The sequence below is a fragment of the Amblyomma maculatum genome, chromosome 1 (genome assembly GCF_055883805.1).
Source record: "Amblyomma maculatum isolate TAMU_Amacu chromosome 1, ASM5588380v1, whole genome shotgun sequence".
Classification (NCBI taxonomy): domain Eukaryota; kingdom Metazoa; phylum Arthropoda; class Arachnida; order Ixodida; family Ixodidae; genus Amblyomma; species Amblyomma maculatum.
This window is the reverse complement of record NC_139344.1, coordinates 375863564-375881681: the sequence shown is the minus strand read 5'-3', so window position 1 is coordinate 375881681 and position 18118 is coordinate 375863564. Positions and strand designations below refer to the sequence as shown.

The 18118-nt window shown below is 47.5% G+C and overlaps 1 protein-coding gene across 1 annotated transcript in view; it reads right to left on the bottom strand.

Annotated features, from left to right (window-relative positions):
• LOC146208285 (suppressor of lurcher protein 1-like) overlaps nucleotides 1-18118 on the bottom strand; it is a 165855-nt gene that overhangs the window by 5399 nt on the left and 142338 nt on the right. Inside the window, exons 5-6 of the mRNA XM_084592496.1 lie at nucleotides 5935-6103; nucleotides 4988-5187 (exon numbers count right to left, since the gene is read on the bottom strand). Of these exons, the coding sequence (XP_084448622.1) occupies nucleotides 4988-5187; nucleotides 5935-6103 (369 nt within the window). The remainder of the gene's footprint in view (nucleotides 1-4987; nucleotides 5188-5934; nucleotides 6104-18118) is intronic.

The window sequence follows — 18118 nt, the reverse complement described above, 5'->3', positions numbered from 1 at the left end:
GCTATGGTTGGCCTTAACAAATGCCGATGCTTTTTTGATCGATGCGGCTGGTAAAGTTTTCACTATGAAGCGTTTATTGACCTAAAAGGTGCGGATCATAATGGGAGGATACTCCTCACTCCAGGAGCCCAGTTGCCGCGGCCTACGCGCAAGGCCATTTAATCAGCTGCAGCTGGTCTTCCAGTAGCGCGCTATACATCGCTTTGTTCTACTACTCCAAAATATAATTAGGGACGTTGGAAAGTACCGGGTTTTATTACCAGGGGCATGGTAAAAGGCAGGGTTGGTCGTGGCATCATCGGCAAGTGGATTTACATAGAGTAGGATGTAATGTAGGATACATGTGCTGGCTGCGAAACGCGCAAATTGTGTGCGACATGGAACGAGTTAACAGATTGCGCGCGAGTGGGCCACAGGTGCGGGGCAGGAAGACGCATTTGCGTGGCTCAAGAATATTTTAGAACATCATTTGTGCTTTGATGGCACTGGCATGATGTTCATGCCCCTTGTAGCTGCTCGGTCAGTAGTGGCAATGTTGGCGGCCAGTCAGTCATGCCTCGGAGTCCATATAGTATTATGCGGATCCAGGTCTGCAGTGATGTTTTCTAGCACCCGGACACATTCGCGCTGCCGGCTTCCAAGATAGTTGCGGGCGACCGGTTGGGACTCCGCAAAGGTTGGTCTCTCTCAAAATGGCGAGCTCAAACGCTTCCGTGGTGGTTTGACGGGGATGGTGGCCGCGGTTTTCAGGTGGTGATTTCCGTCAAGGACTGCTGCCGCCGTCTCGTGCAGTATCCCGAAGTAGCGGCAATGTATGCACGTGGAGCAATGGCGCCGAAACATTTCGAGTCGAGCAGTGAGTGTCCGGGCTTGAATGTGGGATGTATATTCCTGGGAACAGGAGAAACTGTATATTGTGTATGAATCCAGGTTCACCAGCCATATCAGCGATTTAGAGAAGGCGATAGGGGTACACCAGGCGATGGAGATTTGTTTGGCCGCTGCGTGTGAGTAGACGCCGTGCGTTTTGTGCTGCGAACAGCACTTCGGATTGTTCGTTTAATACTTTGGAAACATCCAGCTACATGAGCCATGTGGCGGACCTGTAGAAGGTCCAGGCTGGTTTTGGAAGGCGGCTTGTTGTCGATACCGGCTTCGTTTATTGAAGGCGCCCTCGATTCCTGGCTGGTGAAGTACGCAGATCCTGCCATTGAGCTGCTGCCGTGTCCGAGCCTACTTGTTCGCTTAACCTCGAGCGCACCAGCTCGGGTGCCAAACTTCTACTTCTTCGGTGCCGCAAGTGGCGATGACAGCACTGCTGCAGACCTTCTAACGGAAGTCTCAAGGGCTGCTTATAGTCCCTTGGGACTTCCTTGGTGATTTTTACTTGGTCAATGACATCTGCATTGGGACATTGATATAGTAGGTTGTATATAACCCGACTGACGACGAGAACGTGTAAAAGGCGGAGAGTGTTCCCTTCTTTGAATCACTGTCTTCTTATGGGCTACTCGGAAGGTTGGGCAAGTCATATGGGTCCAGCAGCCGAAGGGCGTGCGCGCTGGACACATGCAACCACAACTATTGGATAACGGTTAGTCATGAGGTTCGAATGAATTGTTTTGTCATATCGGTAGCCACACAGGCGCTAAACTTTCGACTTACTCAGCGAACAAGTGAGATCACATGTCTGGGCTTATCGATGTACCATGTTCACGGCAGCCTGTAGTTTGTACCTTTTCCTCCAAAAGGATTCCTTAGAATACAAAGAGTGACTTTATCGAAGGGTGATTTTTTCAGGGCATAGTGGATCCAAGGAGTGTTACAGAGGCATGCTGGCAGCCCCGCCATAACTGTGCAATTAGAAGGGCAGGCATCACGAACCTCTGCGGAGTGCTTTCGTTGGTAGCGTCAGAGCGAGGGTCGCCGGTGCCGATCGTGGCCGTGCGATTGGATGGGAGGGTTTCACTAAGAGTGGCTGCAACAACCTACTTAAGAAACTGGGACGAAATATAAACATCGTCTATGGAAGAAGTTGATCTCAAGGTGCCTCTGAAGGCGGAGATGAACAACCCGTTCGTATAACTTGATTTTAGCTTGATTGTAACTTTGTATCGCCGTGGGCCCTTGAGACAGTGAGGCGATATACCTCTTAGGGGCCCAGATTACGTAGGTTAGCATTATGAATTATGTCACCTCTCGGGGCTTTATCCTCAGCTGTCATGTGGATAGCTTCAGAGACCTCAGCCACTGGGATCAGTCATTCGAGCCTCTCATAAGTTGTGCCACTGTAGGGAATTATCGGGGATAGTGCGGGATACGCACATGTATAACAGATCGTAAGTTCAGTTTGCAGAGTGGCGTCTTCGCGGAAGAAAAAGTATGCAATGCGGTGCAGAGAATTAGTGGTCTCACTTTTATATTTGGAAGTGTCTAGCGAATGGCATAGTGTATCCCCAAGTAGCCCAAGTGCAGTACGTCATTAGGGCGCCTTGAAGTGAACCACTGAACCACTCTTTAGTGGCGCTTGTGTACGGAACGGAACGGTGGTGGCCAGAGCAGCCCCGTAGTTGTCTCTATTGGAGAAGTGTGAGAGGCAGGTAAAGATCTCAGTGGTCACAATATTGGATCTAGAAAGGTGTAGCAAAATGTCTAGTAACGTCTAGGCGTGGGCCGTTTTGAAAGCGCCTTAAAATGAATTAGAGAAATATAGGCCTACTTCTGACTTGTACTGATGCCGGCATATTCTTCAGCTCAATGCGTGAGAAAATAATACCTCACTTTAGGCTTCTGTTTTGTTTTTGACTTTTCCAGCGTCTGATAGGGCTCGTAGAGGTGAAGAAGATAGTGAACAGTTTTTGGAGCATCTATTGAGTGGACCAGTGATTTCGAAGAATGAGCTCGGGTAACACTCCGCACGGAACTGCAGTCGATTACGTCAGTGATGAAATTTGAAGTGCAAGTTTGACGGGAAGCTTACCAATCCATGATCCTATAGCTGTTGCAGGACGCTGCGTACTGGTGAGGTGGGTGGCTTGGCAGATAATATGTAATGGCTGCTGCCTAGGAAGGAGTGTAGTGTGGACTAAAGACGAGCTCACGAAAGGTATCTAAAATGATATTACTATTGATATGTGCGGTGTAGTGAAATGCGTGATAAGATCGAGGTAAAAAAAAGGTGTAGGCAGTTTGGCTAAGCTAGTAACCATTGGTCGTTTTATAATAGCAGCCCCTGCTTGTATGCGCGGCGTTAGGCCGCCAAGTAGCACCAGACATTGGGAGATTGCGAGCCGAATTACTTGACTGAGGATGTTTAGGGAAACCGGCAGAACTCAGGAGGAGCCCGAAATCCCGAAGAAACAACGCGAGTGAGAAATTCAGTGGAAACACAACAAGCGCTGGAGCTGAAGTCTAGCCCTACTGCTGCTAGGGGTATACAGTGCAGTTTTTTCTGCAGCACCAGTAAACAAGCAATGACGTTTTGTGTTGCGCGTACTATTTTGGTGTCATTGTTGCTCGTATACATCATCTGTGATTCTATGATGCACGCACACAGAAGATCAGCTGACGCCTACAAGGAAAGTTATTACTGTGAAGCTTCGCTGACGGCGCAGCGTAATTCTTTGAAAGTGACGGTATGAAGTCAACATTGGTGTGTTTATTTTACAAAACGCAAACACTGCTTTGTTTTCGCGCAATGTCTTGCTGTCGTTGCAGCACTTAAAGCTTAAAAATATCATTCACCAACTCTACGTAGCAAATATCGGTGGGTACGCTGAACTCAAAGTTGCCAGTGCGCTTCACCTATACAGAAGTCGGTAAAAACGTCCTCAAAAAAAAAAAAAAAAACGGCACCAGGTTAGACGTCCCCAGAAAAAATGGTCCCGGAAAAAACGTCCCCGGAAAAAATAGCCATGGAAAAAACGTCGCAATTGCGAAGCAAGAAAAAATCTTCCGAACGGGCGCAGTCAGACGTACTGTAAAGTCAAGCTTCGCCTTGCCAGGTGCCCTGCTTTTTATTGGTTAATTGTTTTCACCATGACTGGCTTTTACTGATTTTACTTTACACCTCCGTTTATAGTTTCAGAGAACCTTGTTTGGTATTTCGGTTCCGTCGTATTTTTTTTTTCCGCTTGTTGTAGTTGTTCCTAGTACTATAAGGCGAATATTGCGTTTGATCGTGGTGTGTTGCAATGTTGCACGGCACCGCGCTTTCTCCCGTCGGATTTGAAGGGGTCAAACAGCCAAACGATGTGGTGCGTTCAAAGCAAAAATAATTATTGTATATACTCGAAAGCCTTGCCTGAGGGCAAATGTCTCTCTGCATCATTATGCGCTTCAGTGACATCGCTGATCGAAGTCCAATGTCATGTTTCATGACATGGTCTGCGCTGCACTAGCCGTCATGTGAATTGGTGCTCCAACTGTGGCCCGGTCGACAGCGATCTCATTTTCGCTTTTCTGTTTTTTGCAATACAAAGGTTGGCCGCCTTCAGTGGGCCGGTCGCTGCGAGCAGTGCTTCAGGTGGTCGTCAACGACTCGTTAAGACTAGCCCTGCCGTACCTATAGTGCAGCATCTCTATCACCACCGGAACTATGGCAAGAGTTCTACACTATCGACATTGATATCGTCGACTCCCGTCCTCAAAACATATGTAAAGGTTTCCAGTGGCCCATTCTGGGTGGTGCCCGAAAACCGAGCATTTGTACGTTTTTAATTAGTACTCGTAATATTATCCAGCTGACAAGACCTGTATTACTGAGTGCATGTGTAAAGATCTGGGGAACTAGAGAAGGGGCAATATATATATATTTTGCGAACTGAGTTCCCAGAAGATTCATTCGTATGGTTATATTTTTGGCTTGGGGAAGTTTTTTCCGGGACGTTTTTTCCGGGACGTTTTTTCCGGGGCCTTTGTTCCGGGGCCTTTGTTCCGGGGACAATTTCGCCGGGGTCGTGTTTACCTACTCCCCGCCTGTACGCACCGGGGTTGTTTCTGAACTGGTAGAATGCCTCGAAGCCGGTGCCGTCGAACTTGTCGTTGCACTTGAACGAGACGCGGAAGAAGTCGGCGTCGGACTCGATCTTTGTCGGTCGCAGGTTGCCGCAGTGGCGCGGGATCTTGCGGTCCACCGTGCGGAAGTTTGAGAACTCCACATAGTCGCTGGCCGTGTCCGAGAGGCACCTGCGACGAACACGAAGCTATTACACTGCCGGCAAGTGTAGATGTTTATTTGATATAAACAGTTGACATTATAAATCAGCGTATATTATAGCGTGCATAAATCACAATAGTTTGTAGCGCAACGCAGTAACTATGTTGGAGGCGGGAAGCGTCGATGCTAAACTAAGAGCTTGCGAATAAACAAGTGCAGGGCACGCTTGAAACGATTGACGCGACATCTGTGCAAAACTGCCGTCAAAAGTATACAGCCCAATGTGTTCGCTCCTAAGGTGTTCAGCGGGGCTCCCTATTATATCTGACAGCCAGAAACCTTGAAATCATATTAAGGTCACGAGGTCCTACCGCTTCTGAGAAATCTTGGTCGCTGATGATTCAAAACGAGGTGTGCTGCAGGTCTGAGAAGCAAACCCTTTGGGCTGTATATTTTCGCTCTTTTTTTAGTTTATTTTCTGAAAACTTTGGCTATACTTATTTTCCTTTAATCGGTTTCAACCTGTGAATTCTCTGGAGGTGCTGGTTTACACTCATATTTATTTTTGGTTTTACTTTTGAACGAGGGAGTGTCCCTTGAGGCTATCTTAATCATCTTCCAAGCTTACTTTTCTAACCCTATTAACCTCTCCCCCACTTATGCGCTCGTGTACTGCGTGCAAGCTGATGGAGAGACGTGCGCTCCCTATTTCATGCTTTCCAGGTAATCTCGAAGCTGGACTCGGAAGCGAGTCCACGAAAGTAGTGGAAACTTACGGCGGCACGCCTTCGACGTCGAAGTAGGCGAACTCGATGTAGATCTTTTCGTTGCTCTTTCCGTAGAAGAGGTAGTGGCACTCGGTGTCCCGTGGGTACACGCCCGGGTAGTTGGGCGTCGAGAATGTGCCGTTGGACACCTCCGAGCTGTTGTAGATGAACGTGCACACTGCATGAAACAGGGAAGGGCAAAAGGAAAAATTGTTGGTGGTTAAGCTAAGGTTAAACCTAGTGTGTACGCTATAGTTTCATTCGCGTACCTCTAATCGATCTCCATGCTGCAGCAATGGTATGGCGCGCTGTTAGCTACTCTGTATATACTCAGTCACAATGTGACGTCAATTATCACGTGACACCAAACCATGTGCCCACGTCATATTTCATCGCTTTGACCTTTGACCTTGACTTTTGGTACCATGGGGTGCGACACCATAGCGACAACAGAAGCGTTTCGTGGTTCGACCTCTGGCTCACTTCAAGGTCATGTTTCTGGGCGCGAAGACCTCGGCGTTACATTGCCTAGTGAAGCTATCGCTTCGAAAGCGCTGTACATTAAAGGCTGTCGAAGAAAAATATTTTGCCTCCCGAGATTCAGAATTGCAAAATGAAGTGCAGAATGTCATTTTGTTTTATGGAGCTCTTTGATTTGTAGGATGTCGCTCTCCAGAACCCGGAGAAGGCGCGGCAAAACGCGATACGATGAACGGTAAAGAGAATAACAGTGTTTGGCATCAGAAGAGTCTGATTACTGTGAGCCCACTATAAAAACATTGTTCTTGCGAGCAGCGCTGGAAAACACTAACAGTTGTCACGGAGCTAACTGCTGCCAATTATAATTTTTATTCGAGGCAAACCTTGAAATGTACAGAGATACATTTTTAGCCCGCGGTGATGCAGCGGTAAAATGCCCGACTACTGTGCCGGAGTACCCTGGTTCGATCCCGACCGCCGGCGGCTGCATTTCGATGGAGGCGAAATGAAGAGGCGCCGGTGTGCTGTGCGATGCCAGCACACGTTAAAGATCCCCGAGTGGTTGAAATTACTCCGTAGCCCTCCACTACGTCTCCTCTTTAGCTTTTTTAGAGCGTAGCTCTTTGGCGTCCGCTCCTGGGTTTCGCGTCGGCGTCGGCGTCGTCGTCGGCCTCGTAACCAGCTCCGCCCCCCTTTCATACCCCCAGCGCTAGCAGCGACCGACTGATATTGTTGGATGCCGCTGACGCCGCTAGAGAGTCAAGATAACGTGACTGCTTAGAACACCGTCGCCGCCATGCAGAAAGAGGAGGGGAGGGTCCCCCCCCCCCCCCCCCCCTCCTGTTCCTGTGTGTGGCGGATAGGGTGCTCTTCAGTTGCCGACGCGCCGGTTATTTCACGTAGGCCCCAGCACGTCGACGAATACGTGACCACCTTCCCACGGCTAGACCTGGTTCTTGGCGCTGCGGAAGCGAGGGTATCATATTGTTTGCGTCGGCATCGGCGGCGTTGTCCCTGAAACCAACTCCGCAGCTGGGGTTGACTCACTATCGGCGTCAGCAGCATCAGTCAGTCGCTGCTATCTCTTCCTTCCTCCCATTATCGCGTTGTCCGCTCGCTGCGCGCGCTCCTGCCCCCATCGTTTGCTGCTGGGTGTACACGCCGCACCCCTCCCCCCTCTTCTTGCGAGTTTCCGGTTGTCAAAGCGCCTGCTCGAACTTAATTCCTTTCTTCGCTCCTCCTCCAATGCAACCCCTGTGCGGTGGCAGTCAGAGAGCCAGATCGGTGGCGGCGGATCTGTATATGTGCACCGCCCGAGCCGAAATTGCCGCTGCCGTTCGCCACTGCGAAATTATCTGCCAGTTCTTTCTGAGCCATGAGCGAGACGACCGGTAGAAGTCCTCCGTCTGCTGCTGCTGCTACTGCTGCTGCTAAACGAGCTGCCAGAGTAGAGGCCCAGCGCCGTCGCCGCCAGAATCCAGAGCAGTAAGCGAGGCTGAAGCAGAAGCTCATCGCCGCCGTCGAGAAGACCCTGCCGTTCGCACCGCCGAAGCGGAGGCTCATCGCCACTGTCGAGAGCAACCAGGTGTAAGCGAGGCTGAAGCAGAAGCTCATCGCCGCCGCCGAGAAGGGAGTCTTTGTTAAAGGAATACGTGTGAAAAAAAAAAAAAATTCTGTGATAGCGCATACATGTGTTGCTCGATTTCTTTGCCTCAATCTATCGAAAAGGTGAAACAGCTTATTTGCTGCGCTCAAATTTCGCATTAGGAAGTAACGTAATGCCCCGCCGGGGTGGTGCAGTGGTAAGACGCCCGACTACTGTGCCGGAGTTCCCGGGTTCGAACCCGACCGCGGCGGCTGCGTTTCGATGGAGGCGAAACGAAGTGGCGTCCGTGTGCTGTGCGATGTCAGCGCACGTTAAAGATCCCCAGGTGGTCGAAATTACTCCGTAGCCCTCCACTCCGGCTCCCCTTTCTCTATCCACTTTCACTCCCACCTTCATCCCTTCCCTTACGGCGCGGTTCAGGTGTCCACAGAGCAAGTGTGACAGATACTGCGCCTTTCCCTTCCTATGAACCAACCAACCAAGGAAGTAACGTAATCGTCGGTAATTTTTTTCACTTTCATTCCCACCTTCCTCTCTTCCGTTACGGCGTGGTTCAGGTCTCTCTTTCCACTTTCACTCCCACCTTTCTCCCGTCCCTTACGGCGCGGTTGGGGTGTCCACAGAAAAACAAGTGAGACAGTTACCGCGTCTTTCCCTTCCTATAAATAAATCAGTTTTTTAAATCAGTTTGTAGACAAACAAGTGTGACAAATACTGCGCCTTTCCCTTCCTGTGAACCAGGTATTATTATTATTATTATTATTATTATTATTATTATTATTACAGCTGTGAGGGCATTTTCACAATTTCACATCAATAATAATAATAATAATAATAATAATAATAATAATAATAATAATAATAATAATAATAATAATAATAATAATAATAATAATAATAATAATAATAATAATAATAATAATAATAATAATTATTATTATTATTATTATTATTATTGAGCTGTTACTGATTCTTGTTTTAAAACCCACGTAAATACGTTGGTGCGGTATATACAGGTGGATTGTACAGAACACTTTGATTAGGCGTTAAATTCACTAAAACAACTAAATAAATTCTGTTTTTCTATTAAGAAGAAATGTACTGGGACCTTTAAGGCCACCGACATCAAAGATGAGCCCAGTTTCTGAATATTTTGAATCGGCAATGTAGTTCGAAACACTGAACGCCCACAATTCACATTTGAAAGCCAGTTAAGCGACCTTTCACGCATCTCATTTTTTGAATATGACCTTTCTGCGCATGGTATTGCCGTCGAAATCGTGTTAACTTCTACTCTGTCAAATGCGCAAATGGTGCCTGCATTCGATGCAAAGAATGCGAGTTACGTCATTTTAGAATAACGAAAGACGCGAAAGCCAACTCAAATAGATTTGTAAAGAATAATTTTGACGTTCATTTTTTCGAAGCACCTTGATTAGAAAAAATTGAATAAAAGAATGGTGCCCTTCTTTTATATTGACGCGGTTAAAAATTTCGCAGTATAATATTTCTCCTTAAACAGGTAAAACGCTGATAAGACATTTTTATTATTTAATTGTTCATTAAATAGGGTTTATCACGCACACGATATCGTTAATGCACCTGCAGAGAGCGGACAGACGTATCTTATAGTTTTCAATGTAGTACAAATTTGCTGCAAATAAAAAAAAAAAAAAGTCACCCGAAATGGTAAACTGCGGGAACCGAAATCTGCGGTCATTCCAGACGGCATTCTAGAGAAACACGTCAGACTCATATGACGTGGAGGGAAGGTTGACCGGTAATCTGGGCATAGTGTAAGTTCCTTAATGTTTCACCCATCAACTCAGCGTCACCTTTGCTCCATGTTTGCGTTTTCCTCCCCTTCGTCCTTGTTTTCAAGCGTTGTCTTTGACGAGGATGGTTGTATTACACTCTTTTAAAATGATGTAAACAGGATACGCGTCATTTTCTTTGCATTATGGGACGCCCAGTTTTTACAGAGTGTGGTCATGATTTAGACTTCTGCTTAGTTACATGACTCGTTGTTAAACATTATTATGCATCCTGTTACAGCCAAAGCTACGAGGGCGGGCCTCTCCTCGCAGTGTTCCTATGTCAAGTAATTCGGCCATATCTGGCCTCGGTTACGGTTTAGTTTCAGTTCTGCCTTTAGGTTGAATTAATAGTTTACGTGCCGAAAAGAGCGCCGAAATGTGTTCCTTTACACCACTGAAGGTCCATGGGAACGGAAATTCGCGAGCGCATTGCGGAAGCGTTCAGAAACCGGCGTGGAGACGCAGCACTTAGGGGAATTCTCCACAGGTAGTGGAGCACGTGCACGACGTTAAAATGCTCTATACTAACGTGGTACGTATTAGTATCCCAGTATTACCTTAAAGTAACAATGACGTGAGTAATTCTGTATAGGTATAATGTTGTATAACACAACCCTCGAAATTTCTGAAGGGACTATATTCTGCTGCGCAGTAGGGTGGTGCGTGCCAGCTAGCCATAGAAAGTTGTCCCCAATTACAAAGGCGGCGAGGACAACCAGCGGAGCAACACTGAATTTTTTTTTGCCATCCTATAAGCATTGTGCAATACTCAGAAGACAGAGGGAAAGAAATGAAGTGGAGATGATTAAGGTCTCGAAGATTATTAAGGTCTCGAAGGTCTCGAAGCGTGGGGCCCAGCTGTAGGCGTTATTATGTACTCAAACCATTGGAAAATCTTTCACTTTCCTAAAGTCACTGCAATGTTCCCTTGGTCATGCCGGGAAGGGGTCAGACATGAGGTGTGGCTCTCACTGCTAGCGAGCCATTAGAGTTGAAGCAAGGCGCCAAGTTGACTACGGGTTTCGGGTCGAAACACACGCACCTAGGTTCAAAAGTGCTCGCAAAATAGTGAAGCACTATCGCCTAAGCTATCCCACGTGCCTGTTGTATATGCATCAGCGAACCTCTTTTTGTCCACTCTTCGTTCCTTCAGTCGACCGTCTTCAAAGCATAGAGGGCACTGTTTAGTGATTTAACAGCCACCGGCTTGTGTGACAAACTCTGACTGTGCTCCACATCCCCTCCATCTTCCCCTCTTTAATATCCTTATCCGTTTTCCCCAGTGTAGGGTAGCCAACCGGAGGTTTTTCTGGTTAACATGCAAGGCTGGGCTGAGCAACAGGCGTTGAATTACTCTCATTTGGGGATACATCGAGGTAAAGAATTTGGGAGCGACATGCACAATGCGTATAAATGAAGAGTATTCTTTCATTTTCCAAACACACTCGTCCTTCGATCCAGGTTACTCTGCAACCTTCCTTTTCACTGTGTGTGGTGCCGAGTCGCTCCGCGTCTTCTTGGGCTGCGCGTTTGAAAAAAGTCGCCGTAGACGGACCTCGCTACATTCCACCGCCCTCGATATACTTTATCCCTCCTTCCACGGTAACGGCTGTGCGTATAGTTTTCATGGCAACTGCCTTCCGGTTGAAAATTTATCCTTTTTCGCCATACTCTACTTATAAGGTAGCCATCCCTTTGCTACACATTCATGCACTCTTGCCATACCCTTGTGCTTACACAGCAGCCCTCTTCCTCCTCCTTAGCCTTGTACACCGTACATGTGGTTCCAGTGAAAATCACTCCGCGGTTGCCGATTGCTGCGCTGCCACCCAACCTCACCTTCGCTGCCACCTCCTTCCTCGAGCGGGAACCACACGTCGGTTTTCCCTCCCTACCCTTATTCCTCCTTTCTCCATAGTAACCACCGTACCCACATGGTTTCGGCTGCAAGCACCCTGTGGTTATGCATTCCGTCGCTCTCTACATACCCTCGTAGTTTCATGGTAGACACTCGGATGGTCCCGGCTGTAACGATCCATCTGTCACGTGTTATTCGCTCTCGCAGCACCATTCCTCCGGATGGTTCTCATGGAAACCACTCTGATTGTGCATTCCTCCATTATCGCCATACCACTCTTCGTCCCGGTGAATGCTGTCCGAGTGGTTTACATGGCAACCACACTGAAGAGTGTTCGTCTTCTCCTTACCTTCTTCCTATTCTGCTCTCGGTATCCTGTGCATTGTAAGTGCATTCATATCGCGAGGTTTCGAATTTACCAGAATGAAATGTGTGTGTTTTTGCACCGTGTATGTAATGTGTAGAATGCAATGCGTATGCGTTTCGTGTATATTTCCTCAAGGTGGACATAACCCAAATAGCGCAAGACAAGCAAAAAAATTCACGAAGCGTAATCAAGTATGCCACTATGCAGGATGCTCGCGCAGCCCTACTTCCCTTGCTTCGCATGTATAACCGAAGCGGTCGCTGCAGACACAAAGCAGTCGCAGTTATTAAATCTACTCCGAAGACATGGAAGAATAAGAAACGTGGCTCGAGCATGTCTGCCGTGTTATAAGCAAGAGCCGCGTCCTTTCCCCCTCCTCTGCGTTTAGCGGTCGCCATCTCTTCCTTCGGGCCGGGAAACCTGTCGGACGAGGAGAAAAATGACTCGCGCCCCGCGCCTACGCCCAGGAAGCACTTGTCACAATAAAAAATGCAAGCCCGTAATGGGGGTGCCTGAGTGGCGACGACGGAAACAATAGCCCACTTTCGGGGATTGGCCATTCTTCCACATCATCCATGGTCGAAAGAACCGAGCCGCCCATAGCCTGTCTCCAGATTGAAGGCAGGCTGAGGACAGCTCCTTCCTGTTTTGATATTTAGCAGTTATATTGTTTGGAATTTTTTGGCCCTGTTGAGTTAAATTGTGTTTTTCATCGAAGAATTAGGAGCTGAAATGAAAGATGTTTTTTTTTTTTTCTTCCGACTTGATTCAAAGTTGTGACATTGATACTGGCGTCGACAATTGCGATTGCAGAGTAGAAGTTTGCGGCATCATTCTTTAGTCTCGATCAATACTTCGTCAATACATAGCCTCGATGACTAGTGAGCAACAGTTATAAAAGATGCTTTCGTCATCGCATTTCCCGTGTAGAAACGTTCTGTGCCGTTTCAACTCATAAAGTCTTGTTTATAAAAGCCGATTTTTGACTGTTGCACCTTTGCCAGATTAGAACGCGGTAAAAAGTCGATGCGGGCTGCTTCAACTTGTCCTCGCCGGCCCAGTGAAACAAAACCTCGGCTTGCTGCAATGTTCCTTACCGTAGCCGTGGTGATCAAAGCAAATACATAAAAATCTGGGCTCTGTCGATGTTTTGTGCATTGTAGGAGTCGGAAGCTTATCTTCTCTTGTGTAGATTTTTGTCTTTCCTTCTGTTTTATTGTTTTTTTTTTTTCGCTCGATCATAGCGATAACAGCTTCTGCCGTTGCCTCAGGGGTCGAAAGTGCCGCGCATGTAACAGTTTCATGCCTCAATCGATAATCAGCGTGCCTTTCAATAAAGACATCAGGCTATATAATACCACATTGGTAACTAGTCTCGTCACGCCGCCACGAAAAGGATATATATATATAGGGATTTCGGTGCAAAGACATTAAACTGCCTAGGTGGGCTCCTAAGCAGATTATAAAAAGAAGCCTATTCAGGGAATTAAGGTGGCACGCGGCTATCTTTATTCATGCTGTATGCCGTAGCGATTTCGTCTTCTCCCCTTCGAGCAGATAGTACTGCGCTAGCATGCACTGTGTTAAAGACAACCTTTCCCAATTATGTCTCCAGTTCGTTACTGACAATACTGGCCTTCGTTTCTAACTGAATCTCGACAATCGATCCGCACTGTAACATTCCTTAGGAATAAACCCAATATAAGCTAGAACATAAGACAACATGCGTAATTAGGTAAATATGCCGACAAAACCTACGAGACAACCAGTTTGCGCCCATCATTCATGACAGGATATGAGCAATATCACATATTATGATAACGCTTATAATATCATATATGATGTCCGATCTCCATTCGGGACTAGGTGCTCAAGCCGTATTAGGAATGGTGGCAATGACGTAAGTTCTGCGCAACAAATTAGGCCAATTTTTAGAGCGCAAATTAGAGCACAAGTTTAACGAAAAATGCCTCTTCTGCGCCACCATATATTAAGATTTGTACTGTTCAAAAATTGTTATGACAGCGTAGTTCTGTTCATATTTGGAACCATTCGTAAAGTCAGGGTTAATTAAACCAGCATAGTCACCGACTGTAGCTACTGCCGTTAAGGGTACGCTGCTTGAAGTGTCGACCGCGCTGTTCTCTAAAAGTGCAATGACAACGCAGTTCTCTATGTGTAAGTATTCATATAGTTGCAGTTAATTAGCAGAGGATAGTCACTGTCTGTAGATGCTGCCGATAAGAGGTACACTGTTTCTCACTTTTACGCCCTAACAGGTGATTTTCTGCACCTAGTTAATAGTGTTTAGTCGACGATCCGTTCGTTACCCTCCAGGTAAGAGTTCGTTACCTTTCTGGGGGCACGACCTTGTTCGTCACAACTGTCGAGAGCAATAAAAGAAGAAGGAGAATCCGTGAAATTTATTTCCAAAGCATCTTTCTTTTTACTGCTTGTAATGCATTGTTGCATTATCAGTTTGTTTTAACGCTGTAGAGTTCAGGGGCCCATTATACAGAATACATGGCATTGGCCTTGTCGCCATTGTGAGCGAAACACCACGAGCATGCATGCCTCAGGCAGGTGGTAGTTGGCAAGTGGCATGTCCGGGCACCGATAGGTCTGCGTGTATTGCGACGTCACGAGACCACGTGATGTATTCTCCAGAAAACATGGTGTCTGCCTTGCCGCCATTGTGAGCGAAACATCACGAGCATGCATGCCTCTGGCAGGTGGTAGTTGGGAAGTGGCATGTCCGGGCACCGATAGGTCGGCAGCTATTGCGACGTCACGAGACTACGCGACATGATCTCCAGAAAACATGGCGTTTGCCCTGTCGCCATTGTGAGCGACAAACCACAGACATGCATGCTTTCCAGCAGGTGGTAGTTGGCAGGTGGCATGTCCGGGCACCGATAGGTCGGCGGGTGTTGTGATGTCACGAGACCACGTGACGTGACCGAGGAACTGTCATCTCGGGCAACTTCTTTGCGATGAAGGGCCTGTAGGGAATCGAACTTGGGAACATTGGATCCCGAAACAAACACGCCGCGCCTAGACCACGGAGACGACTTTAGGTCCGTACCATCTGGTTAAAGCGAGGCTTTAGTCCCTGTTCGGTCGTCTTTCAGATGTGATAGCTGACGACCGGATGCTAGAGAGTATACTTCAAAAAACAGAGGCACAGACTTAGAACTTAGTAATTAAGTAAGCAGCGGAGTGTATGTCCGCGAACGAGCATCCTCAAAGGGAGTCGCTAGGACCATTTTTTGTAGCCTACACCAGCTACGCTAGTGTAGCAAAACGCCATTGGAGGTACTGCAGTTCTGCTACACTGGTGTAGCTTGTGTAGGATAAAAAAAAAAACAAAAAAAAAACGGCCTTGTTGACGCTGTCGCGTCGTGCCCTTATATGGGCGCGGAAAGAGTGTTCACAAAGTGTAAGGAAAGCCGATGATACTGAGGGATATTGAATTGCTTATCACACTCCGAAAAAAAAAAAACAAACTAGATCTAGCGTATGTAGCACCGGAAATATCTGAGATTAAAAACAGCCTTTACACGTTCTCTCTCAACTCGTACATCTGGCCGACCAAGAAAGGCAATAAAAAGAACAGACTGACAGCGCACTCTACCCACGAATGCGTCACCAAGCCAATACATGTTAGATGTGCATGTTTTTTTTTTTCTTCTTTTGTGCCTTGCTTCCCCGCAACCACCTGCCAGTAGATGAGTGAGGGAATAGGGAGCCAAATGCGCCTCGCCGTATCTATCCTTCCCGGGGTGCACAGCGTGCTTTTCGCTGCGGTCTTAGGTGAACCAATAACAGCCCCTTCTCAGTGACGTTACGCAGGCCTTTGTGCGTCCGGAGGCGGAATTCGCGCGACATCCCAATGCCTGTCTCTAATCAACGCGAGGCTCGGAAATGGGAGTTTAAAGAAAATCATCTGTAAATTACCTGTTCACGTTTGAGAATTTGTATTTAGAATGTCCGATCAGTGGTATTCACTCTACACAATGCAACCACTTTCCAGGCACTTTTCGAACACCGTTTTTGACCCCCAAATGCCTGTTTTTTTGGTGACCATTTCTGCCGAAATGTGCTGCAGAGTACCGCTAGCTTTACAGTACGCAAAACTAGGGCCTGCGACACTTGGAAAAAGAAGCAGGAACAGAAGAAATATTCACTAAGGCGCCAGGAAAAGTGCTTAGGCAGTAAGCTCGAAAATATCACTTCCTGCTTCGTCAGCTCCTAACTCAAACTCTTTCTATGTCACATTGCTATGAAGAACAAAACGAAGAGCAAAACGAAATAATAAAATCATGAGTCTTCAATGAAAGGCGCGACACCGAGCGATAAACATTCACACCCATGCGTAAACACCCCCAAGCGGACAGTGGACTGGAGTCTTCTTTGAATACGTCCGGCCCAGCAGCAGTGTGTTGGACGAGTGCCTTTCAGATCTAACTGCTCCGAGGCACGACACTCAGTCCAAATCCTCACGCGCATCAAAGGGACTCCTTCGTTTTTCTGCTTGACCGCCCACTAAAGAAGCGTTCAGTTCTGAACGCGCGCCTCTTTGTGCGTAGTACCACTGCACCGTCGCGGGAGCGGCGAACAAAAAAATAATAAAAAAGAACATTCGTAAAACGAACGTCGGTAAAACTGCGCTCCGAGGAGCCATGCTCGGCTATAGACAGTCGCCGAGCTTCAAAACTTCGTTCGCGAACCACGGCCGGCATCTTCTTCTTCTTCTTCCCCCGTCTCTTCCCGCCACTTCCTTCCAACACTCGAGTTTTGTTTCTTACTCCACCCATCTCTCACAGCGACGCGCGACGCTGACACTCCGCGGTGTTCTCTGGCGCGAAGAGAAAAAACCCGGGACAGCCTGCACGCATTGCGCGACACCACCCTTTATGAGAAAGCGAATGCTTCTCGAAGATTGGCGCGTGCGTCGTCTTCCGACTACTGCTGCTACGGCTCTGTGTTGCTGCCTGCGCGTTTCATTTTTATATTTCTATATCGCTCCGGCAATTCAATGCGTTCTCCACACGGTCGGTTTGACGCTCGAGATGTTGAAGTGGGCGGCTCGCGCGAGCAAATAAAAGAACGAAAGAATCTGGCCGAAGTTCTGGTTCGAGAGAGATAGAGAGAGGGAAAGAGAGAAAGAGAAAACCCTTTTAGATCTTCCTCCTCAGGGGCTCTGTATGTTATTCTCTCCTTCATTATTCCGTTGCTTATTCTGTTGCACCCAATCTAGTCTCGCAAATGGATTTAAAAAACAACGACAGAGACAAGGACATACCATACGACCGCCGCACATCGCTCTCATCGCTTTAACGCTTTCCAACTGCAGGCGTACGCCCGCGTTAAAGAATAAAGTTCAAAACATAACCACACTGCCATCAACACGCATAGCAGCGGGAATGGGGGAAATCAGGGAGGGGGTTATAGAGAGGGTTTCCATTTTCCCGGGAACAAAAGGCTGAGCCTCTTCTCCAACTCGACAATCACAATAGGCTAGTCCGGTTTGATCAATATTCGCAGCGATTTTCGTCTTACTTTTGTTCTTTGTTCCCCCTTTTGTTTCCCTCTTCGAAATGCTCCGTGCAGACTTGGGCATTCTTTCGCAAGAATAAGCGTATAGCAACAGGGGAACCGAGCTCCGCACTGCGAGCTCCTTGAACACGACCGTTTGCTCCGTGGATCGCGGACCTCACCGTTCCGTATCGGCGTCGTTGGGTGGATTTTCATACGCTCGTATTCAATGGCATCGCTGCATCATTTCGCTTTCGCCTACCCGTATTGCTCCTCGACGAGTTTGATTATTTACGACATTGCAGCCTAGGCACGTAGGGTTCAGTCACGAATTCGCTCGAGAATATCCGATTTGCATCACTCCAAGTTTCTAACACGGCAGCGTTGCACTGTTCAGCCGCTTTCACTTAAGTAAGTTTGCGCACCACCTGAAAAAAAAAAATAAAGGGGGGGGGGGGGGGGCAGTGAACCTGGGAGAAGCAGGTTGTAGGCTAAGAAGATAGGAAGGTAAAAAAAAAAAATGCCTT